Below are 26236 nucleotides of genomic sequence, written 5' to 3'. Positions count from 1 at the left end.
CATCGTAAATGTTATTACCTACCGTAATAACATTTATTAATTAGATCAAAATAAAATATAAATTATTAGATAGGTAAATATATATATTTTTAAACATTTAAATAGGTGCTTACTAAGAATATAAAGAAATGTATAGTTGAAATTGCATAAATGGCCGTGGACCAATTGCGCCTAACACAAAATGTTCGTTTAGGGTCAGTGTACCAATGTTGCTACTTATATTTTAAGATAAGTATTATACGGATTTCGCTTGTATAACACATACTCAAATGCTTGAAAAATAAAACTTAATTATTGATCAATTTATTACTGGTTATAATGACTGGGTATATATAATATTTTATAACAGTGTCAAGAATTTTATGAAACGAATAATAATGAAGTGTAACTGGTATTTAATTTTGAATTATTGACGATCAAAAAATAACATGTAAAATGCGAAAAAAAAATTATTTATTTATTTATATTATATTATATATTAATAATACTCACAAAAAAATCGGTTAATGTTTTAATTTATTATGTTATAATAATTATAACTAATTAATACATTTTCCTTAGGTAGGTATTGTGAAATATTGTGAACACATTTTGTCTATCGATCTTAAAATGTTTAGAATACAATTGTTATGTAAAAAAGTAATTTTATGCGCAATTGGTAAACTACACTTCACGTCTAACCCACGGATTTCTTATGATCAAAAAAAAACCTTTTTAGCATGAATCCTCAAAAGTTAGCCTCTCAATTAAAAACATATACAAATTGAGTACCACCAATACCAAACTGAAAGATTAAGCCTATCTTAAAAAAATCTATCTTAGTTCGAACCCGAAAAACAACGAAACAATCTTATTTAAAACCTAAAACAAATATATACCAATTTAATATTATACTTTTTTTTTGTATATTCTTAATAATTGGTTATTCTTCTCTCACAATTACAAAAAATTTAATATTGTAAATATTTAAGTGACACTGTGACAAAAAAAAATGTTAACGTTTTCTCCTGACGTATTTTTGAGATCAATAAAAAAAAGGGTGGGCAAGTGGGTATCGCTTATAGTAGAGATGGAGAATAGGTCACTATATAATGGATGTATTAAATTTAAATTCAATGACAGGTATCATTGTATACAAAAACGGTTCTAAACGGAGATGATTTGTTAGTCTAGGATAATTAGTAGGATATATTTTATTATAACCTATTAATTATAATATATTATCGTTATTTTACGCGATTTTGTAAAAAAATAAATTTCATACGCTCATAAAATATTATGGAGAATCTTGTGTTGAATTTTTTAACCTTAGGTATAAATCATAAAAATGTTATAAATTTTCAACTTCAAAATTCCTTGCAAATTTTCGCGATTTTGATATATTTCGTAAATATTCGTAAATGCTTATAATAAACAAAAATTGTGATTAATGATTTATGATTTTTTTTTACTACGATAAGTACAACTTATAATAAATCTTGTATTACATTTTAAAGATTTTTTGGATAGCCAAATTTTTTTTGTCGGCATTTCAAGAAAAAAAAACTTAGAAAAAGTCGAAAATTTCAATTGTCTATAAATAGCTTAAAAGGGGTCAAAATATTTTGAAAATTTAATCATAAATAGATAACGCTAATATAAACATTTAGTGAAAATTTCAAGTATTTACAATGATTCGTTTTTGAGTTACAGCAAAATTAAAAAATTGATTTTGTCGAAAAGTGGTTATGTGTAAAAATTCCCGTTATTCCATTATATTTTCAGGGTTTTTCCTTTCGACCCCCCCCCCCCCTAAGTACCAACTAGATTCATTTTTCTTTTCAAAGAAAGGATGAAGTCAAAAATCAAAGCACTATTACTACTCCAAAACGTGATGACAAAAATAAAAAAACACTCATCATTATAAAATCAATACATTCATCAATCCGTTCAGAATATAAAATAAATATGTTCTGCAAATATTTGGTGATACTTTTTGATATCTACATAAAAATATAATTCTTGTTATGTGCATTTTCTTAATACATAAAAGTAACGTGAAGAAAAATTTTTGTTTATTTATATATTACCTATAAATTTCATCTAATTTGCTAAAACCTTAAAACAAGAGTTGTCTAAATATTTTTGATAATAAAAAATGTGTGTATATTTTTACAACTAATATTAAAACTTCAATAAATACAAGAAATATCATTTTTATCTGAGTTCTAGAAAATGTACTTAAAGTTGTTTCATCGAATAAAATATAATATTATTAATATATATTAATATATTTTTATACTTATTAGTACTATCAACGCTTTTATATGATTTAAAAAAATGTAATATGTATAGAACACAGATAGATACATTTTAAAACTAGCAAACTAACGAATTTTCTATCATTAAATATTTTTTCATATCATTCATAACTTTTAATATTAGGCTCACTTACCACTAATAAATATTCACTTAGTCAGTCAATAAAACAAAACTACAAATAATTCACATGCCATACTCGTATCTATAACTTAAAATATTAGATACAATTTAACAATTGTGTTACTAAATATATAAATTAAATAAATATTTTGTCATACAGTTTACTTAATACATACATGATTCAAATAATAAAGTAATGGGCTTTGAACATTTGAGTGCATTAGCACTTATGCACCTCATCGAATTGTTCATAGCACACGTCTTGTCTTCACAACAGTACATTAATGTAATTAAATAATTTTATTTTTGTACATTTAATTTATTCCTAATTAAAATTCAAAATACGTTGATGTACCTATTATTTTAAAAGAATAATTAAAAAAATTAAAAATATTGTCACCATATTTTTTTAAAATCAATATATTATTTTATATACTTTTAAATTATAACAATGCCTATAACAATATCATAATAGTTGTAAAATAATTTTCAAATGTTAACCAATTTATTTACTTTTACATTTTTAATAAATATAATGAAATGTATTATATCAGTACTACAATAATTGATTTATTATTGACTAAAAAGTAACAAAACTATATTTTTGTAAAAATAATCAAGTTGATAACAATGTTAACTTTAAAACAATATTCTCAACATGCTATCAAATGATAACTGATGTAAAATTGAATATAATAAATCTCTAAATTCTTTAGTAAAGAAAAAATTTAATATAGCAGTATATATAATATGATCCATATATTTTATGATATTATTTGATGTATTTTCAGTTATAGCAATTATTGCTGTATTACTTAAATTCATATATTATGTTAAATACTTCAATGTATTTACTAAAATTTAGAATGAATCCATTTAAACAGTAGCATTTGAATAAAAAACATTTACATCCATGTACAAAATGTTTTGTTTTAACATAGACAATTTATTATAGTGTTATAATATCTCATTTTTAATTATTAAAGACACGTCATCATTACGATCTTTATACAAATATTTGTAAATAACAAGAAAATGTAATAAAATAAAAAAGCAAAATTATTTAGGTTTATAGGTCAGTGTTGATATCATAATATTTCTTCATCAAAATATTCATAATACAATGTTAAATTATAAACAAGTAAATATTTATTTGAGAGATCCTTTACTTATTAATATACGTAGGTAGTGAATATTATTTATTAAATAATTATTCACGGAAATTATGAAAATACATGATCAATGATTTAATTTTATTGAACATATAGTAATAACATAATGATAAATAGTTACATAAACTAGGTACCTACGTAAATTATTAATTGTTTTAAAAAGTCTTAGATATTTCTGATATCTAAATTTAATTAAAATCTAGCTACCGATCTGGTTAAATTTATAAAATAATTTTTATTTTAGAATATTATGAATTCATGATAATCTCAAAAATAAAATATAAAAACAACAAAAGTTTATATAAGTAGGTACTAGGCACAAAAGGTACGTTCTAGATTCTAGAAGGTTAACTAATACAATTCTAAAGAATAATTTGGATAAAAAATTAAATAAAAATATCTATTAGTTTTTAAATACAAAACTGCAGTTTATTTACCCATTATACAAATTTTAATATCTGATGAGTTTTTACGATATATTTATCGTCTTGATACAAACCCAACATGAAAGTGGTAGTAGGTAAGCCATTGTACTAGGCTCCACTCATACGCCTTCAGGTACTCCTTAAAAAAAATAATCATAGAACGTCTCCAAGAAATATATACATATTATATACATACATTTAACATTTATACATATTTTATAGTTTATAATTTTATTTATATTAGAACCCCCAAACGCAAGCTTGTGTTGATTTTAGGAAACAACATATTATATAGTGGCGAACTGGCGAATATTTAATGTCATTAGATATAATTTGAAATTACTTAGATTACAAATTATTTTTGATATTTACTTGTGTTTTCATAATTTAACCAAGAATAAAATAAGATTAAACTGATCAAATGCAACATTTTTCTTTTATATAAATCACATAATTTATTTAATTTAATTTAATGAATTAATATTATATTTGTATGAATTACATTATTTTTTTTTACGTGACAAATTGACAAATCGTGCAAAAAGTTTTGCGATAAAAACAAATAAATGCATTTTCAAGCTGCGTGTGAATACTAGCAATCGCGTGTTGTACGCGTTAACCTCAATTTTATTACCTCGTTTTTTCAAAGTTATTCAAAAAGGTTTATTACATACATTTTTTTTCATTATATTATATAGATATATATAATATAAATGTATATTGTAAATACAACCCCTTCTAGATTATTAATTTATACTTATTATTTTTGTCCTTCCTTTGGCCTTAGGTTATTATACCTTGTACCTATCAGAGTATCTAAGTAGGTACCTATTTCTTATCGATCAAATGCGACATTACACATCATCATCATTGCCAACATTATAATAAAAACAATGGTTTTATGAAACAAAAATTAAATTGAATACCTATTTACTGTAATTTCTTTCACTTATTCTCATATTTGACACTTACAAAATCCACACAGATGTGAAACCATTAAATAATGTAAATTTAAAAGACAAGATAATATTTTGATTGACATTTTAAATGTTACTCGATATTAGGCTTAATTGGATTATTTTCTTCAATACACAATTTTATTTTTATTTTATTCAACAATATAGACTGCTTAAGATGCATTAAGACGCCAATTAATCTCAAGAATTACCACGAAAATTAAAATATTAAATAATATTGCACTTATGAAAACAACATTAAAATGTTATGTTTACATTAAATTGTGACTTAATTTAATGTGTAAAATAAAAAAAATTGTTAAAATAAATTGTTCAATTTATTAAGTATGTCATATAATTATAAAAATTGATAGCTGTTATACGTATTTGCAGTTATTAGAAATATGAAAAGTAATAAAAAATATTATTTGACTTTTTACACTTGATTTCCATTTTTTATAATAAAAATTATATGAAATTCCACTGGCAACATATTTAAAAAACATTTGACATTTACACTGTCGAGATCAAGCCCTCTTGATATAAATTTCTACATTAAACTGTCTATAAAAGATGTATTTATTTTTATCATTATAGTGCAACAAAGCTCATACTATTTGTATACAATTGCACTTTTACATAAAGCATTATTTTTTACTAGTACAACTTGTTTCTACATAGATGGGACGCAAATAAATAAGAACCAAATAATAATAATTAAAAAACGTTTCGATTACTATGTAATAGAAAAAATTGAAACACATTTTATTGATTAAATTGCAGTTTTAGTTTCCTAAGCGGAGCAATGGTTATGTAATTGTTTTAGAATAATTTGTATAATGTTATCACTTTTCAGAACAGTACAAATACTATAATTTTCAACTTAAAGAAAAATGTCTAATAATAATAAATGTTTTTATTTTTTATTTTTTTTTTTTTTAATGTACCTAATTTATAACGGTTTTTGAGAATAAAAATGTACTCTAAATATTTATATTAACATTATTAGACATAATATAATTTTCGAAATACTCTTTGTGATGTAATAAACATTTAACACTCCTTTTTATTTCTATTTTTCAATTTATGTAAGGTAATATTTTGTTTATGAGTAAAAAAAACTTAAAAATTTAATACAAGGTTTCATTTAAGCTGTGGATAGCCAAATTAAAAAAATATCAAAAATGAATTCTCACAATTTTTATGTAAATGTATAATGATTTAAAATTAAAAATTTTACTGTATTCATCAAAATCACAAAAAATTAAAACCTATTTTGTATTTATACAAATATTATACACATATTATTAATTTAAATACCAAGTACAAGAAATTTGAATATAAAAATTCACCTATGTTTATTCTATTGTAATTTTAAAAAAATGTTTGGCGTAAATCCACAAACAAACATTTTTAATGAATGATTGAAATTCAAGTTTAGACAAGACATTGGATATTCTTACGTAAATATAATAATGATTTATCTTCAAATAACTTATTTTGTTTTTCAACAAAATTATGTTTTGTCATAATTCAAAAAATAATAATAGTAGAAACTTGGAACATTTCACTATTACTTAAATTATAATTTTCAATACACAATACCATTTTCAAAATATTTATACTTATTTTAGGCTATATTTATATAAATTTGCAGTATTTTTTTAAGTGTTGATAAAATATTTTAGTCTAAGTCAAAAACTTTAAAATGTAATACAAGATTATATGTAGATTGTTATTGTAGTAATTTTAAAATATTTTTATATATTAAATTGATAGTTATAATATTATAGCTGTATATCCTTACAAAACAACTTAATAATTCGATATAATATTCATACTAAAACTTTTTTAAATTGTTCTACTGTTAATAATTTAGAATTAATTTAGGCTTGATTAATTTATTTTTAAAGTAGGTTTTAACGAAAAAATTTAATTTATAATAAATGATTTACATATATTAATATACGTCATAATATTCGTGTAAGCAGTACACATTTCTTAGTCACCCTCAATATTTACTTAGTAAACTTTGACTCCCTGGTAGACCCCCAAAAAATACAAATTACGGTACTTTGATAGTTCCGTAAGATTCCATGAAAAAAATTAACACAACATTTTCGAACAGAAATTTAAAATTTTTTTTTTTTATTTAATCATAATATTATATATTTTATGTAAATTGTGCACCACAATAAATAGTGAAATAATAAAAAATTCTATGCAACTTAAAATTAAAATATCAATAGCTTAAAATCTATAATATTCTTTGAAAACAAAATATTAATTATAATTTGTCCATGATATGACATGGAAATCATATTGAAAAGTCTATCAGTTAAAAAAAAAATGGATAGTATAATATGACGTGTCTTTTGTAAATTGTAAATTTAATGAAACTGTTGTCAATTTTTTTGAAATAAAAATAATAATTATGCTAACAAGCTATATATTATGTACTCATAACAAATAAAAAATACTCCCTAAGTATACGATACAATACTACATATTATTATATTATACATACCACATGGATATTATATAATATAATAAAGTATTTATAGAATAAATTACTATTAAATAAACATAATACAAGAACCAAAAAAGTTACACTAACCAATTAAACTAAATAAAAAAATAAGTCTATTATTGAAAATTTTATCAAGTAAACAATATTAAGATTTACTTAATTATTGATTAATGAGATTGAGGTTTGAATTTTAAATCGCTCTTCCTAGTATCCCATTATAAATTATCTAACATTTAAAAACCAACAGGTGTCTATCTAATTATTTGATACATTATTGTGTTAACACACACACACATGATAAATAAGGTATATAGGTATGTTCAATAAAAAAAAAATTAATAATTATTAAAAATAATATACCTAAATTAGTGTGAGCAATAAAGACATTTTTTTTTAAAAAATAACCAAATTATAAAAATAAAAACATACATTGAATGAGACAGTAATTTAATAGAACATAAAATAAAAAATTTTAATGTAAAGTTTCATTTAATTTGTATGTAAAATCTCATTGTTTTAGGCACTAAATAATTAAAGATTGAAAAACATAAGTGTAAATATTTTTTACATAAGTATTCATCTGATAAAAAAGTGAATGATTTAATTTGGAATTGTTAATAAAAAAAAATAATAATAATACTCGAGGGAGGAGGTACAGTTTAAAATAAAATGCAAAATTTTGGTTTTCAATCAACAGGTTTTTTTTTTAGTAATAAATGATAGTTTTATTTATTTCAAGTTTTTTTCTAAGTTATTACTTATCATAATCATATTATTATTGTATGTACTCGTATATTGTATAGATGTATTATATTTTATAATATATCAAAAATTAATATTTCAGTTTTAAATTTTAATATTAATTACCTAATTATTTATCAATGAACACACTGTAATTATGTTTAAAGAAAATATATCCTACTTAATAATATATATTATTAATAATATTTTTTTTCGTAATATATTATAAATTACCATGGTTTAAGTTTGAAATTTTCCACGATAGTGCTTCAACAGACGATGGACTTGTGCACGTCCAACACGTTGACTGAACGCGACGACAGCAGCGGCAGTACAGCGCCTTGACAACGAATTTCGTACACACCCAACCGCGGTGCGTTGAGATATAGCTGGGTGCGCTTTCGGCCATCGTCGTTTTCATGCTCTAGAATAGGCAGTGGGTGCATAATAACAACAGTTATAACTATACGGGCAAATTGGCAGGATTTACATAAGTATACGTAATTCTTAAATAAAGTATCTTCCCTTTCCCCTCGTCATAATTATAATCGAGGCAAGACATGAGTATTATTTATGATATAATATAATATACAATATACATAATATTATATTTAATATTATGATAATACACCTATAACATTTACGAACACAGTTAAACTAGCCATTTAAGGTATCTATTGTCTAGGTTTACTTACAAAGATAAATATAAATTGAATTTATCATGTATACAAAATTATAAATTATAAAATATTGATACTGTTGTTTATAAAAATGCATGTGAGATATTTCTTTTGAGATTCTCATACGAGTAAAAACTTTGAAAAATTAAATTAAGTACGGCTTAATGTATCAATTCCATAACAGGATAAATTGTTTAGAATTTTTTTATAAAGTTTTTAATGTTATAGCAGTATAGCCTGTAGATATGTATTATATATAGTATATATATATATATATATATATACCAGCTGAATACAAATGAGCGATCACACACAGCAATGCAATTATAAAAAAAGTCACACAACTTTTAGGTATTTACTATTTTATCTTAAAATGTGACACGTTTGGTCACAAAATCATAATACATTTGGGCACTATAGAAGGTATATATTATAAAAATATATAAATAAATGTAGGTTTTTGTGTAAGTATTTTACATTTTTTTTATGAAAGTTACATATAAGTTTATAAGTTAGAAATTATATGTTATGAAATTAAAACTAAAAAGCCGTAAGTGATCATGTCGACAGCGCGTACGAATTTGACTTCAAAAAATGCAGAGTATCATTACGCGTGGCTGTGAAACAAGACTTACGGTATGATAACTATAATAGACTATATTAAAAGTGCAATATTACAGATTTAATCATTTGTATTTTATAAGATCGTGAAAGGAAGTTCTAGAAGAAATTCTACAGTACAGTTATTTATTATTGTCACTATACAAAATTAAATAAATTTACTTATATTAATAAAAATTGTAACCTAGGTTTTAATAAAATAGTTACATTTAAAAATTGAAATATCTAGTTCTGGTATAGGTATTAAGAATTAACTATCTATTACCATTTGTTAATTTTTATTTTTTAAGAATTAAATTTGAATTAAAATAATGTAAAAAGATTAGTTTGTTAACACATTTAAATACAATAACTAAAATAATTTAATTAACATTCATGCATCTATATCTTGTTTGGAACCCAAGTGATACAGTTGTGTGGAAGGGGGGGAGGGGTAAAAATGTACAAGGGCGCAAATATGTCACAAATATATCACAAGCACTGATAGACCTAGTGGACCAAACGTGGTATTTATTAGATAAGTATACAGTAAAATTATTATCTACATCAAATTTACTTCCAGCATAAAAAATAATACATATTCTAATTATGGGTTACATTTTAATTCGTCGAACAATTTATTAATAAACCAATACTGTATTCATGATTTAACGGCCAGTGATCGATCTATTAAATTATAGAATCTAAACAGAAAATTAATGAATTTCTTATACAACCCGAGATAATTAAATTAAATAAGTTTAAAAAAATTTACCGAAAACTTTTAAATACTATTTAGTTATACGTAGACTTTGTTCAGAATTTATTTTGATGGAAAATATTGTTATTACTACGTTTGAAACTTATATAATTACACCGGTAGTCTGTACACCTACGTCAATAATATAAAAACGTGTATATTTTATTTATATATTTTATAATATAATGATTGATGTTGTTTAATATTAGTTAATTGAATATATTTCTTTATGAATAAAATATATATTTAAAAGGTAATTTAAATTTAATTTAGATATGTAATATCAAATATCAATTGTAATAATTACAGAGTAAATAAGGTAAAATAGGTACATATATAAACAAGTATAATATATATATAATATTATATATATATCGTGTATCTGTATGAGTAATAATAAACTAATAAGTATAAAACGCTATATGCTTATCCTGGTAAGTGGTAGTAAATATGTATATATATTTATACTTTATACTATCACAAATTATTATGCAGTATTTGATAGAGATCAAAATGTCGGAAAAATTCGGGAAAACGGGTTTTTCCCAGAACTTCAGAAAATATCGAAAAATTGAAGAATATTAAAATAATACATTTCAGAAAAAACCGGTCAAATCCACAACGATACGGGTATACCATTCATTAACGCATGGATAAAGACGCAATTCAAAAACTTCCACGCCAATCTTAAAAATTCGGACGGAGCCCGTCACTACAACCTAGGGAAAAAACACCCAACAGACATCTGCGGCCTCAACTCCCTCAGGACATTCTACTAACAGATAGCGAAGATTCATCATCAGAAGACTAATAGAAGAATACATTTTACACTTATACTATAACTATAATTTACTCAACTGTATCAATATAAATAATTCATGTACCTAGTATAATTCAATTAGTTGTAAAAAATAATTACTTGTAATAGCATTCTTTGTGCTGAAACATTTTATGATTATAATAAATAAAAAACCGGTTTTCAAAAAATTGAACAAAAAACAAAATTTTTTGAAAATTAAAAAATTGTATTTATGCTTAAAATAATAAATTGAAATATAAAAAAACTAATTAAAAAAAATAGATAAGAAACCTGTCATTGTAATTTCATATTTGTCAATACGGCGTCCGTATCATTGTATTAAACTATTAACTGTTAAAGTACTAACAATTATTAAGTAAATGAATACGAATATTTCAATATTTATTCTAAAAAATAAAAATAACGTTAATTATCAAAGATTAAAGTGGGACTGTGAAAGACCGAAAAGTGTATTTTCCAAAAAATAAATTACTCGTACATATCACCCAATACATTATTTTTAAGTGATTTCATTATAAAATTAATAATTAATAATTTTATAATGAATTCACAATATAATAGCGTTAATAAACATAAGTTCTGGTTAAAACTACCTACCGGGAACAAAACTATTAAATTACCAACAGACAACTATAAAGAAATTTTTGTTTGTAATTTAATGTTGTAATACTATTAAAATGTAATAATTTACTAGATATTTATATTGTTATACACTCATACTCGTGCATGTTTTAAGGAATTTTTACTAGGCGAAAAAAAATTCTCAAAATAAATAGCCAATATATTTTGCATTATAGAATCATTTCATTTTGTCCAATATTTAAAAATAAAGTCAATTAGACAACAAAATATTTTTACTGAGCAACATTTGTGTCACCTGATTTACTAGTTTAAAAACGCACCGTATTACTACTGGGTTCCAATGTAGACCTAAGATTTTAACTGAACAGTTATTTTTCGGGTCGAATGACGATTTCATGACTCGGTCTTCGATAGAAATATAATATATATATTATTATATAATATATATTGAAGGATGTCTGGACAGTTGCTTGCCAATTTTTTAAACTCTAGTTTATACCTTTACCTAATAAATTAATGGTGAGTTGATTTAGGATAGACAAACAGTGTTATAATACATCGATGTGTCATCCGATGTATTCTTCATTAATGTGAAATATTATATTTTCTAATTACATATTAGTATATTACACATACATTTTTAAGTGGTGGAACAGGACAGTTTCTATGTAAATATACAAATATAATACAAATAGTACTCTTCTATTGCGTTCGTCTTGCAGCTCCGTCTTTCATAATGTATAAGTTCATCATCACCGATCGATCGTTTTCTGGTTTACTGTTTCGAACTTTTTAGGTATTCCAAATTTAAAATTAAAACAGATCAATTCAATTTTAACAAACTAGGCAAACTAGCTGACGGTAAGCTTGCTCATAAAGTTTATTCGCTGAGCAAATTTAATAGATTCGACCGGAACAAATCGTGCCCAGTATCGCACCACCTTCAAAAGTAAGACTACAATAAGGACTTTTTTGCCACCCTTTGGAAATTGCCCCGTCTTTTGCACGGCTCTGCCTTTAACTCCGCAGCAGCCGTATAGTATGGTCGTATTTTCAATTTTAATTTCTATGTTGGGCACGTGCTGTTCGGTCTAATGCAGCAGCCAGGGCGTGCGTTGCACCCAAAAAAGAACCGCAACGTCGTCAAGTCAACCGGTTTTTGTTCGATTTCATACCATTTTGAAAAGCAAAGTCTAGACACTGCAAACGGCATTTGCGGAATATCAGAATAAATAATTGTATTACATTCAGTTATACTGTTATAATATAATAATATGAAGCTTTTATCCTTAATAAAGTTATTTTTTATGTGTTAAAACAATTTTTTGTTTGCCATCATATTATTTTCATTGATTGAAAAACGTCACGAGTCATAAAACTTTGAAAGTTAATATTAAGCAGAAATTATGTATAATAAGTATATGATACGGTTGTAATAAGTATTCAATCTTAAATTATTTTTTTTCAAAATTATTTATATTATACAGTTAAATAAAACTGGGAAAAAATTCACCTTTTTTTTTATATAGCTAGTTACATTCATAGTTCAAATTTTACAAGATTCTTAAAATATTATAAAAATGTACAAATACTATTTTGAAGTGAAATATGTACCTATAAGTATAGTCTTCAATTTTAATAGCCAAGGTTTAAGAATTGAATAGGTAGTACCTAACACAGTACAAGTAGTTTATATATATATATAATTCACGAGAATCTAAAATGTTAACGTATAGGTATAATAATGAATTTATAATATGTATACCCATTTATATAATTTAAATAGGTAAATACGTAGGTAAAACAATTTTAAAATATTACAAGTTATTACCTATTTATATCACGAATTCATAATGCTCCAAAAAAACCTGTATTGTGAAAATTTGAATCAGGTTATGATATTTTTCTTTCCAAAAATGTGTAGTTCAAACTCCTAATTGCCAGCTGCAGGTGTTAGGTATGTTCATATTATATTGAGCTTGTACACAACTAACGAAAAAGGTCAAGACGCGTCTAGGTATGCTTATTTATGTAACTTTTTTTGTAAAAATGAATTATAAGCTAGGTAGGTACATTAAGTTAATTATTAATAACTGTCAAGTCATTCGGCCATTCGCTTGAATTTCGTATTTTCGTGCTGGTCGTTTGGAGGTAGTTCCAATAATTTTTCTTCCACGCACAACGATATCGTGCAAACATGTAATTCGTTTTTATAAGCAAGTCGTACAACCGTGTGATACGGAATGACCGGAGGAATAAACACCAACCAGCCAATCAAAATCGCCCACATTACTTATGATTACAATATCAACCGGAGGTTGACACAACGCGTATATTATTTGAAAACGAGTCAGACATTGTTAAAATTGAATCATTTTATACTTCGCGGAAAGTGTTCGTGTGTGAAACGTAAAGTTGTTAAAATGGATTTATGTATGATCAAATTTAAGTTATTGATTCGTTAGGAATATAGTAAAATACCTGTTTGACGATTTTTAATTTCTAGTCACTGGTAAACCTATCTCGTTGTCTTATTGGTTTTATTGTTGCACAACGATTAATTATATAAAATGATTTTAAATTACATTCAATTCATCGTTTACAATTTATTGTCGTTTTCCATTTTGGTATATTGTCAGTAAGTATATATACTTATATATAAAACATAAAATACTTGTTTTGTTAGTATAATGATAACGGCATAACGCCTTTGATGACTAGGACATGATTCTGTGTAGATTGTGCATAAATACACAGAAGAAGGTATTAATAAGACATTTGTATATCATATTAAGTTTAAGTAGTATTAAAAACAAATTAATGTTCTAAGTACTATTGGTACTTGATAATTTACTACATGATGCCATTTAATGATTTTTATAATTATTATACATTTGTACCTATGCTCTGTAAAAAAAGTAGATATTTTAATGCTGTATGCATACAATGATATAAATTAAATTCATCTGTCTTAATTAATCATTTGTATTTCAATTAATATTTAAACATTTCTTTTAAATACTACCAATATTTTAAAATACCTACCTATGCTTTTTATTAATTTAGTTAATTGTTAGTATTAACTTCGTAGATAATTAAAAAGACGTAGATTGTTATGTTGAATCTATCTTAGTCATGGATTAGGATTAAAACTATATTTATATTTATATTTATAGCATACTTTTATGTATACATTATGATAAATGTTGTTAAGGTATATTTTTTAATTTTTAATAATTATCGTAATATTTTGTAGGAACTTTTATTGGTCCAACCAGGGCCGTTTTAGCTCATAGGCACTGTGCCTAAGGCCTACAAACATTTTTGAGGCCTACAAAAATAAAATGTTTGGCTACTATTTTTTTTGTTACAATTATCTTGTTTAATACTTAAATACGAGGGATAAAGAAATATTCAAATTGGTGTAAATAAGTTTTTTTTTATGGTTTTAATAATTTAATTTTCTATATATTTATAGACTGAGTAAAATTAATTGTTTTTAAGGTTTATTAAAATTATTATCATATAAAAGTTTAGATTTGATTTTTTTTGTTTTTAAAGGATTAACGTCAAAATTCAACACTTCCTCTTCTAAATAGAAGGTTTTGATACCCATTACCCATTTAAATACTGGACATCGCAGTGCTGTATAAGCGCATAGGAATTAAATCACTGTGCCTAGGGCCAAGACTACAACTGAAAAAAATTTCGGAGGGAAGGGTTCAACAATTTTTTTAAATATAAATACTGAACATTTATAGTCAATTAACTTTATTCATCACTATAAAATATTTCTATTTTTAAAAATATCTTGGGTGGTCTGGACCCATGGACCCTCCTCCAGCTACGGCTTTGCCTAGGGCCTACGATTGTAATAATCCGGGCCTGGATCCAACCAAACCATTAATTATTTAATTTATTAGTATTCACCATTTATAAAATGCATCTATAATCTTTTATTATATTCTGTAAACTCGATTATCCATAGTCTTCCACAATTTATATGAAATATGTACATACAAAAAATCATTATAGTTCCACATTTTAGTTTATACTACTTAAAGAACATTCCAAGCCTCAAAATATACCACAGAAAATTTTATTCATTATTGACAATGCCTCGTCCTACCTAGGGATTTTGATTTCGAAAACGAAAAAAAAAATTTTAAAATGATTAAAATTTCATTCTTAGGTTTTTCCTCCCGAAGTGAAAATTTGCTTATCAGTGATTTCTATGTCACTCGCCAATTGATAGTTAACAGTAATATTTATAAACATTATATTAATGTCAAATATTAGATAATTTAATTCAAGAAAACCCTTTAATTTATTGTTTTATTCTAGTATTCTAGTTAATTTGAGCAACAATTGAATATAAAATAAAACATAACAATTATACATAAAATATTACTTTGTCATAAATCTAAATATTAACTAAATTATTGTATGATTAAAAAATAAATATATTCACCTCAATTAAACCCAAGTATCATAAATGTTAATGGTTTATATTTTCTTATAATATTATAAAACAAATAAATAAATAAAATAAAAACAAAGTAGTATTTAATAAAAGTATGTTAATGTATTTTATTTGATTTCTATTTATAAGGTACAAACTTAATTTAGTTTTTTTTTTATTGTATGTTAAATTATCATCTTATCAAAATAATTTTGTAAGTATTCACAGTATAAAATATTGCAAATAAGATCTTGTATTTAATATAATATATTATAAAACACCCACGTGATTATTGCTCTAAACTCTATTTATATATATATCCTAAATTTTTTTATAGTTTATAACAATATAATAGATTATTATTTTATTTTTAAAATCCATATATGTAATATGATTAATTTTTGTATTACTGGAAATTTTGACATAAAAGTACTGGTCATAAAAATATGAAAAAATAACCTTACTAATATATTATCTTAGTGGCTTAGTCATAGTCTGGGATACATAAAATGTATAATCCAGAATGTAAAAATAGATGAATTAAATTAATCCGATTTTGAAAACATAATGCTTTTCATTATTGTAAATCAAATAACTTAGGTCCGTTTGTTTCTTTTTAGGCATTAGTCAATCTCCTTATGAGGCAATCAAATAATAAAAAAATATTGATCATTGTCTGTTATTATATATAATAACTCATAGGTACTAGGCAATGATATCATTTATTTTCTATAAAAGTAATTATCTTTATTTCCTTGAAATTGTCAATATTTTGAATGATTAATTTGACACGAATTATGATTAAAAGAAAAAAACAACATTACATTTTGCTAACAAATTATAAAACAACAATATTGGTATATTTATTTCAATTTTTTTAAAAAAAATGAAGTGTTACTTAAAAATGAATAAAAATCTTAATAATTAAAAAGTAGATTTTAAACATTATTTAGTATTTTTATCATTTATAAACATAAAAATATAGATATATTTAAATGTGTATTGTTTTTGTGCTTATATAGTTGGCTTTGGTCCCAAATTAAACCAAGTTAATATATAGAATGATAGTGCTATGTTTTTAAGAAAATATTTTAATGAATATGTAGATCAAATACATTCACTATATATCATCATATATTATGATTACAGCTCAAATGACTACTATGAAATATTGAACGTACCACGTACAGCCAAGCAGAATCATATAAAGTCAGCATTTAGAAAAATGGCTAAACAGCTTCATCCAGATAAAAACCGAGATGATCCAGAAGCTTCAGAAAAATTTTCAAAGTTACGAAATGCTTATGAAGTATTATCTGATGAAAGAATGCGTAAAGACTATGATAGATGTGGTGAGCAGTGTGTTAAAAAGGACAGCATGTCTGCTGGTCATGATCCATTTGCCAGTTTCTTTGGAGACTTTGGTTTTCATTTTGATGAATCACCTGGACAAAAAGAAATTCCTAAAGGTGGAACTATAGTTCTTGACTTACATGTTTCCTTAGAAGAATTATACAATGGTAACTTTGTGCAGGTAAAAAATCTTAGTCATTTCCTTAATTTATAAAATATTATTTTTATTGATTTATCATAAATATTGTTGTTTTGTTTAGGTAACAAGAAACAAACCTGTTATAAAACCAGCTCATGGTACAAGACAATGTAATTGTCGCCAAGAAATGATAACTAAACAATTAGGGCCTGGAAGGTTTCAAATGATGCAACAAAATGTTTGTGATGAATGTCCCAACGTGAAGTAAATTATGATTATTTTTTAATAACGATTTAATAACTAATACAAGTTTCCAAAACTTGACTTTATATTATTACAACCTAAAAATACACTATTTGTACTTTATATTTTAATATTTTATTATAGAATGGTTACTGAAGAAAGTATGTTAGAAATAGAAATAGAACCTGGTATGAAAGATGGACAAGAAACTAAGTTTACGGCAGAAGGAGAACCCCACATTGACGGAGAACCAGGCGATCTTATTTTTAAAATAAAAACAACACCTCATTCAGTTTTTGAAAGGAGAGGCGATGATTTATATACTAATCTAACTATTTCATTACAGGTAATTAATACAGATATTAATAAAAATGTATAGAACTATTTAATGAAAATTATTCAAGGAAATTTATTTATTTTATATCAAGGTTTATAATAACTTATATACATGATATAAATAATAATTTAAAAAAAATATAACTTGAAAGTATTGTAATATAAACATAAATATGTATATATTTTTAATTAAAATTTTCTATTTGAGTTTAAAGTTGTATTGTTCAAAATATATTTCAATTTTGTCAAAATCAATATAATGAACGTTTTAGTCATATCTCAATATTCTCAATTAAAGTCAACACATTGCTTTGGTTCATTGTAAAAATGTTATTTTTCACTATATAATAAATAAAATTAATACTTAATAGGTATTGAGTATTATGTGTATATACTATATAATTCTAATAAATAATTTATTTATAGGACGCATTAATTGGCTTTAAAACAGAGATAACCCAATTAGATGGTCGAAAAATTCTTATAGAACGAACTACTGTAACTTGGCCTGGAGCAAAAATTCGTAAAAAGGGTGAAGGCATGCCTAACTATGAAAACAATAACCAACATGGTTATCTCGTCATCACTATTGATGTTCAGTTTCCTAAAACTGACTTTACTGAACAAGATAAAGAAGGTAACTATAATATTTTTTTATAATTACAATTTCGTTAGGTATTAAACTATTTAACAACTATATCAGTTTCTTAATGCAGATTTTAAATTAATAGTTAAAATGTGAAGGATGTTTCAGAAATCATTACGAATTTAAATACACCATAAAAGTTATAAATTGTATTAGACACGCAGCTCAGAAAACATTTCTCATTTATGTATGAAAAATTCTGAAACACCCTATATAATTACTCATTAACTCATTATACATTTTATATTGCATTTTTGGTGTAACTGAGTAAAGAGAAGACAACTTATCAAAACTAATCTATAATGATAAAAATAATAACTTGATGCTCCAAACTGCCTACCCAGTGGCACAAAACTAAAATTTATTTGGGAGGGGGGCAAAAATTATTTCTTGATACCCACCACCTTTGCACTATAAATTGTTATAGTTATGCTAACCATATGTAATTCAACAACTTATTCGAAATAAATAGTACACGGCATGTGTTATTTTTCGGGCAGTATTGTTGTTTATCCTTATTCTTGCTTTAATTTAAATTATATTATATAAATTTATATTTAAATTTATGTGCAGCATTTATAATGTTGTATAATGCAACATTTATAACTTACAATAATAAATTTTTTGATTAACTGCAGTCCCCAACTACCATAAAAAGGGGGCGGTCACCCCTCTTAAGTTATGGGTTTGGTATCACTAGGCCTATTTATTATTGTTCAATGCAAAATCCATAGTAACTTTCTTTGTTACACATTTATCTATTATCTAAAATTGACTTGTTTAAGCTAAACCAAAATGTATGTTAAGAAAAAACTCCTATTTACTATAAGAATGATGAATATTAATATAAGTTGTGTAATGTAAAATGTTCTAAAAAGGATTCCCGCATGTCTTGTTTTTGTCTTACAAACAATTAACATTGCAAATTTGTGTTCAGTAAAACCAATTGTGTATTGTTAGCTTTAATATTAAAGTGAAATGACCTATTAACAAAGTTAAAGGTAACAATACACAATAAGTGGGATTGATATGTTGTTTTTTTTTAAGACAAAATCAACACATGCAGATATATCGTAACCTCTTAGTTTTTATTTATAGCAAGATTAGTACTAATATTATTATGCTTAAAATCAAGTTACATACAAAAATTAATGTCAATCACATAAATTAGAAAATTACAATTTATTATAATTTTAAAATATAATTAAATTATTGCTAAATTAGTGAAAGTATTTTAAATTACCAAAAAAATAATATAGCATAATTTATTACATTTATATTTTAAATGTTTATTTTTTAGATCTCAAAAGAATATTAGGTGAAAACTCGATCAATAAATTATACAATGGTCTAGATGGATACTGAGGAGAAGAATATCTTTCAAGTCATAAGTGCCACAAAAGATATTTTACTTTTTATAAATCTGTGATGTATATGGTGTAGATTTATATTTAAATTATTTACTAAAATAAATGTGTGCTTATGAAATTATTTATAAAGTTAATTGTTCAATGTGCATACTTAAACAACCCATGGTTTGCACGAAATAACTGAATAACTTTTTAAGGGTCTTGTATTTTTTTTTTTTATTCACAATAGGCACTCTATAATTACTGCCCTTTAAATATGTATATATAATATTATATATGTAAGCTATTTTATGTAGTATAAATATTTACAAAATACAGTTATTATCCATCATATGAGTGTTATCAGGTCCAAATACATTGAAAATATTCTTTTGATAAGGCTGTTTTTTTTTTAAATTTGAAGAATTATAAAAAGTATCAAATTAATAATTATCAAAAGTTCTAATAATAATTAATTTTGGAATATATATCTATCATTTTGGAGAGGCTTAGGCCCTTCCTTCCAGTCATCGTGTTTGTTGCTTAAGAGGATGTTATACTCACATGTATTGTCATTGTCTTACTAACCTACATTCTAGCAAATTTACATTCAGCAGAACATATTTTATGTTGTTAGCTTTGATATTGGAATCAATTTACCTATAATCAAACTTAAAGGTAAGAATATTATCAACGATATGTGATATGCTTTCATTGGTATTATCATTTTAAAGTGAGTTGTGAACATTTTAAAGTTGTAATATTTTACATAGCTATAACTCACTTAACAATGATAATAACATTAAAAGCATATAACATTTCCTTGATAATATTCTTACTTTAAAGTTTGATAATAGGTCAATTGATCCCAATATCAAAGCTAACAACATAAAACGTGTTCTGCTGAAAACAAATTTGCTGATGTAGATTAGTAAGACAGATACAACACGTGATGCAGGTATAACGTCCTCCTAAGATTTAGACGTCTAATATGTATATTATTACTATTTTTTAATTTCAAATACAATACAATTCTGGAAGAAAATAAAGAAATATTGTCGTTGGATTTCAATAAAAATTAATTTCGGGATTAAAAAAAAAAAATAAACCTTTAATTTATTACTAAAAACTTGATTAATTTGTGATTATCTCACATTTTATACTTGACATCTTTTAATTTTGAAGTTCCTAACCTAACCTTTTATTTTCAACTTTTTAATTGATCGTTTCCCATAAAAACTAATTATATATTTTTAATATTTTATTATAAACTATTTACAATTAATTATTTTTTATTAATTTTAAATGTTATCATTTTTTATTGAACATAAAGAATGATTTTAATTATAAAATTATTAATTCATCATAAGAACAGAATATTTAACACGAAACATGATAATTTATATCTTTAATATCAAACTAAGTGAAAGTAATCAATACAATGAAATTGTTGATCATTAACTTATTTTACAAGTTATTTGTGTTCTGAGAATTTCGGACAAATCACCACATTACATATTTATGTATTTGTAAAGGTTTATGTGAGATAATTAATTACCATGTTCATCAGACTATTATGGATCTACTGTCGTATATATATTTCTTTGCCTCTAAATACAATAAACCTTATACAATGTTATACTTATGACAGTTTCTAAGATTTTTGAACAATATTACAACATCTCTAAAGTGTCTAGTCTAGCCTGAAAGCTTGATCACAAACCTAACAAGTTCTTTCGATAGATATCCTTATAATATAATTGTCCTGTCAAGAAAGTATACAAAAAATATTTTGCTAATTTTAAGTAAATACAATGCAATTTCAATAGAACAACTTCCATTTAACTAAATATTTTTGAGGACTGAACTAAGTTAGAGATAGATTTAATAATAATTATTGAATTTATCACCCGCGAGACATACTTATTATTCAATGAACTGTGCACCTATACGTCAAAATTAATTTTCCTCATCACTATATTTAATATATTAATATTAACAATAGTTTGATAGCTTTACATTAAATACAATTATACAAGAACTAACTTTACACATTCTTATTTCTTGAAATTTCGACTGCTAAATGTCGTAAATAAAGATAAAAATAAGATATTATTAAAAAAAAAAAGTATATTTAAATTATTTATTATAAAATTATCATGTAATGGTAATATGCAAAAATACACTTGCATAACAATAACAATAATATTGTGCATAACTAAAATAAGGATATAAAATATAAGTATGTCCATATAAATATTCATATTTAAAATAATAAATAATAGTACATAATAATTTATTTTTTTCTCAATAATAAGTTTGATAATTGTTTTAAGGTACAATTTCCCTGCAGCGTCAAAGAGTGGAACAGCACGGCGTCATGGCACCGTGTCCAGATGCTTACTATGTCCAGACCAGTAGTTAACCCTAGACGCTGCAGGGAAACCGTACCTTAAGTCATATCCAGATAAACTGGCATGGTGGTAACAGCATTTTTCAGTAGGTATAGTCGAAACTATTCGCCGTGTGTTTCGGCTACGCTTTGTGTCCATGTCAAGTTATAAATATCATAAATGCATAAAAATAAATGTTCTTCAGACATCTTAAATTAGTTGACTTAAAATAATATAAGTTGATATCTGTTTTAAAATGTTTTGTGACAATTGTTAGCTTATTGATATACTCGGTAATAACAATCAATTACGGAGAAGCCCTGTGCCAATCTATCTGATAATGACTGTACGATGTTAATTTTGTCTTATTTCTATTGTATAAGTCTATTCAATTATGCAATAATCACAATATTATTTCGTTTTTGTAACTTCTGGTTAAAGTCTTGTAAGGCAACACAATGCTGTTTAATAATACCACTTCAGATTCGACATTGACTCCACAGCCTATATAATAAGAGTAATTATATAGTAATGTAATGATTATTAAATAAATAAAACTAACCGAGTATAGTTATAGATGGATTGAGCCGACCGTCCAAGGCGTTAAATAAGGGCAGCTGAGGTGTCATTTTGGCATATGCCACATTAGGATTGGGATCTGAGCACGCTGCACTACCTTCTACACGGCACCAGGCGCCAACTTTAGCACGTCTACCAATGATACTGTGCATCACCTAATTAATTCATAAAATATTATAAATGTGACTTCTAACCAAAAAAAAAATTAATTTTTATAAAATAAAAAAAAATTGAATAAAATAGACATATTAATTGTACTAATATTATAAAGTGCAAAATCCTAAGAAATAAATATTTACAAAAGGGCCTAATTATTAACTACCTATACATAGCAACATTGTTAATAGCAACATGTTGGTTCCAAATAATAACATCCATATTAAAATATTTTTTTAATACTAATATGGTGTTTAATTACCAGACTATGTTGACCAATGACAGCATCTTGTAGTACAATAGACTCCTTAATACGTACACCTTGATCAATACATGCTCCTTCACCTACACTTACATTTGGACCTAGCTATTAATAACAAAAAATCAATGTTAATATAGGTACTATAAAATAAAAAATATTAATTACTGCTACTATAGTAGACTTTTTGAAAAATTGATAACATTTTGTAGGATATTATAAAATAAATAAATACAAAATAAAGTATAACTAACTAATGCAGTTGGATGCACTTGGGCTGATGGATGCACATATACATTCCCAATTGTTGAATATCCACCTTTAGGATCTGCAGTTGCCAAACGACATTTTACCGGTGAAGGTAATGGCAAATCAATTACTGACTCCCGTTGCAGTAATCGTTCTCGTTGTTGGCGCAATGATAAGTAGTGACGATTTGCATAAATTGCTGCACCAGCTGTTTTCAATTGGGACCACCAGTTACGTGTGGTTGCTGCTAGTGCCACTCCACCACATATAGCATCTTTCTTTATTCTACCACTGCCATCACCACCACTATTAATATTACTACAACTACTTCCAGATTCTCCTGCCAGCCTACGTAGCACATCTTGCTCCATCCACATGACCATGGCAGCAGCAACTCGTTCTTCAGTTGGCTTTTGTTGCTGCTGTTGGTTAATATTATTTTTATTACTGCAATAAACAAAGTAAAATGTATTTGTAAATGAAGAAACTTATAAATTCTTACTGTGTTCACCTATTACCTAGTAGTATACCTAGCGGTATGTTGTTGATTACCATTTCCATTACTGTTTAGCATTTCTAAATGAATATCTGCTATAGTCTCAAATAGCCGTGGGGAACATAAATAAACACCACAATTCACTGTATTTGAAACAAATGTAGATGGCTTTTCAACATAATGTTGTATGATATTTGTTTCTTTGTCTACAACCATGCAACCTATACATACGTAATTGATTAAACATAACAAATTATTTTGATTATTAAATTTCCAATCATACAAGTGTGTAATATATAATACAACATACCATAATGAACAGATTGTTGGCGAGTGGTTTCAGTAGCCATGACAGTAATTAACACTGGTTGTTTTTGTTGATGCTGTGACTGGTGACTATTATTAGTGAAGTGCATATGGAGCATCTCATCTAATGGAAAGTCAGCGCAAACATCACCATTCATTACAAAAAATGCCTGCACTTGTTCACCTTCATTATTGTCTAATGGAGCGAGAATCGTATCACGAAAATGATATAGGCCACCAGCTGTACCCAAAGCATCAGGCTCACGGAGATACCTATAAGCAGCACAATTATTTGAGAATTAATACAAGATAAAAACGTAAGAAATACAAAGAAATAATATGGTATATACATCAAAGTATTAGTTAACAAAACAGTACCTAATTCGCAGTGTTGGATAACTCTGAGTAGCTGTAAGTAAGAAGTCTGCAAGTTCATCATCTCCGTAGTATCCCAATAAAAGCACCTCAGCGACACAGTATTTGCCAACGTTGCTTTTACTATCGTCTCCAGGAATTGAACTCCGTTTTTGACCCAAGCGGTAACATGCATCTATGTGGTGCTGAACAACAGGTAGGCCAGCCACGGGGAACAACGGTTTAGGTACATCCAACGAAAGCGGCCGAAATCGAGTGCCTACAAAAATTCAAAGATCTGATAACAAAAACACAATGAATGCATACAGTGGAGTAAAAATGATTTAACTTACCTTTAGACGGGCCACCGATTAATATCACGGCTTTCAACATGATCGTTCGTACCTGTCAGGTTCCGAAATAAAAAATGCTTATTTTTTACGACGACGCCAAATAAGAGTTAATATTGTGACTATTATTTATTACAGTGTACGGTTGGTTCTACACACCCACAGGACGTGGTGCTATGCCACGAATACAATATTCTGAGATACCACAGTCGAAACTGTTGTTGTTACTATACAACAGTTATATCAATTATTATCGGTTAAACCACCGACGCCGTAACTGCTAGGAAAAAAAAGCCATTGTACGATTGTATATTATTACGGGACACAATGGATAAATAACGACTTACGAGTGACAGTGCGGTATCGTTAGTGGCGGATGGCAAATCGACAAACTCAGCAGTCAGCAACGTGAAATAAATAATACAGAGAATAGTATTCACACGTCAAGCCTGTCAGGGGCAACAGTTCACTTCATCGGCTATCGTATCTTAATGGTATTATCAACAAACATTGTAAACAACAGTCATACATGTTATCACGTGTGGAGTTGTTATCATTGAGTAACCGCGACAGAACTGTAGTAATAACTAGGGCCCGGATTGAAATGCACTTAAAACCACACAAATATGCTCTAAAAAATAGCCAAAAATGCGCTTAAAAAAAGCATTTTACCACAAAAATGACCTTTAAATGCCGTATATTATTTTTATTAAATTTGTAATTTATAAATAAGCTATAATTATTATTTATTATTCTGTTAAAAAAAAAAAACTGAAAATTTGAAATGATGACATAATAAATGTTTTGGGGAAATATTATTCATTCTAAATTTCTAAACATACCAAAATATACATTAAAATATATGTAAAATTAAAATTC

At 25.5% G+C, this 26236-nt stretch overlaps 3 protein-coding genes across 8 annotated transcripts in view; 1 reads left to right on the top strand and 2 right to left on the bottom strand.

Annotated features, from left to right (window-relative positions):
* Positions 1-13896, bottom strand: part of LOC132926451 (uncharacterized) — a 58996-nt gene extending 45100 nt beyond the window's left edge. For 2 of the 3 annotated variants that reach the window (XR_009661446.1, XM_060990807.1), the window contains exons 1-2: positions 13519-13894; positions 8480-8669 (exon numbers count right to left, since the gene is read on the bottom strand). Coding sequence is in view for 1 of the 3 variants with exons in the window: in XM_060990807.1 (XP_060846790.1) it covers positions 8480-8482 (3 nt within the window). In the remaining 2 variants the exon portion in view is untranslated. Of the gene's footprint in view, positions 1-4030; positions 4158-8479; positions 8670-13518 lie in introns of all 3 variants that reach the window. The other variant, XM_060990808.1, reaches the window with a different exon arrangement.
* A 113-nt stretch (positions 13897-14009) lies between these two features.
* Positions 14010-20357, top strand: LOC132926450 (dnaJ homolog shv). Its single transcript, XM_060990806.1, has 6 exons — positions 14010-14325; positions 17299-17683; positions 17763-17905; positions 18029-18230; positions 18647-18857; positions 20167-20357. Exons 1-6 carry the CDS (start codon positions 14258-14260, stop codon positions 20229-20231), a joined length of 1074 nt encoding a protein of 357 aa, XP_060846789.1. The 5' UTR covers positions 14010-14257; the 3' UTR covers positions 20232-20357.
* A 1968-nt stretch (positions 20358-22325) lies between these two features.
* On the bottom strand, positions 22326-25860 carry LOC132926573 (mannose-1-phosphate guanyltransferase alpha-A). 4 transcript variants are annotated; one of them, XM_060990940.1, is made up of 9 exons: positions 25705-25860; positions 25361-25634; positions 25032-25287; positions 24658-24926; positions 24370-24568; positions 23857-24298; positions 23606-23710; positions 23171-23342; positions 22326-23112 (listed from the first exon to the last, which is right to left on the bottom strand). In XM_060990940.1, exons 2-9 carry the CDS (start codon positions 25398-25400, stop codon positions 23012-23014), a joined length of 1584 nt encoding a protein of 527 aa, XP_060846923.1. In that variant the 5' UTR covers positions 25401-25634; positions 25705-25860; the 3' UTR covers positions 22326-23011. The 4 variants fall into 4 exon arrangements, with proteins under 4 accessions (XP_060846923.1, XP_060846926.1, XP_060846924.1 ...); XM_060990943.1 differs by having other exon boundaries at positions 24382-24568; XM_060990941.1 differs by having other exon boundaries at positions 25361-25637; positions 25705-25856.
* Positions 25861-26236: the final 376 nt, after the last annotated feature.

The sequence above is a fragment of the Rhopalosiphum padi genome, chromosome 3, assembly GCF_020882245.1.
Source record: "Rhopalosiphum padi isolate XX-2018 chromosome 3, ASM2088224v1, whole genome shotgun sequence".
Classification (NCBI taxonomy): Eukaryota; Metazoa; Arthropoda; class Insecta; order Hemiptera; family Aphididae; genus Rhopalosiphum; species Rhopalosiphum padi.
This window is presented reverse-complemented; position numbering and strand designations above follow the sequence as displayed.

Coding starts and splice junctions, on each gene's coding strand:
- LOC132926450 (XM_060990806.1), top strand. CDS start 14,258: ATGATTTTAAATTACATTCAATTCATCGTTTACAATTTATTGTCGTTT. Junction 17,684..17,762: donor ACAATGGTAACTTTGTGCAG/GTAAAAAATCTT, acceptor TGTTTTGTTTAG/GTAACAAGAAACAAACCTGT. Junction 17,906..18,028: donor GATGAATGTCCCAACGTGAA/GTAAATTATGAT, acceptor ATTTTATTATAG/AATGGTTACTGAAGAAAGTA.
- LOC132926573 (XM_060990940.1), bottom strand. CDS start 25,400: ATGTTGAAAGCCGTGATATTAATCGGTGGCCCGTCTAAAG. Junction 24,299..24,369: donor ACCGCTAGGTATACTACTAG/GTAATAGGTGAA, acceptor TGTTTATTGCAG/TAATAAAAATAATATTAACC. Junction 23,343..23,605: donor TCATTGGTCAACATAGTCTG/GTAATTAAACAC, acceptor TGAATTAATTAG/GTGATGCACAGTATCATTGG.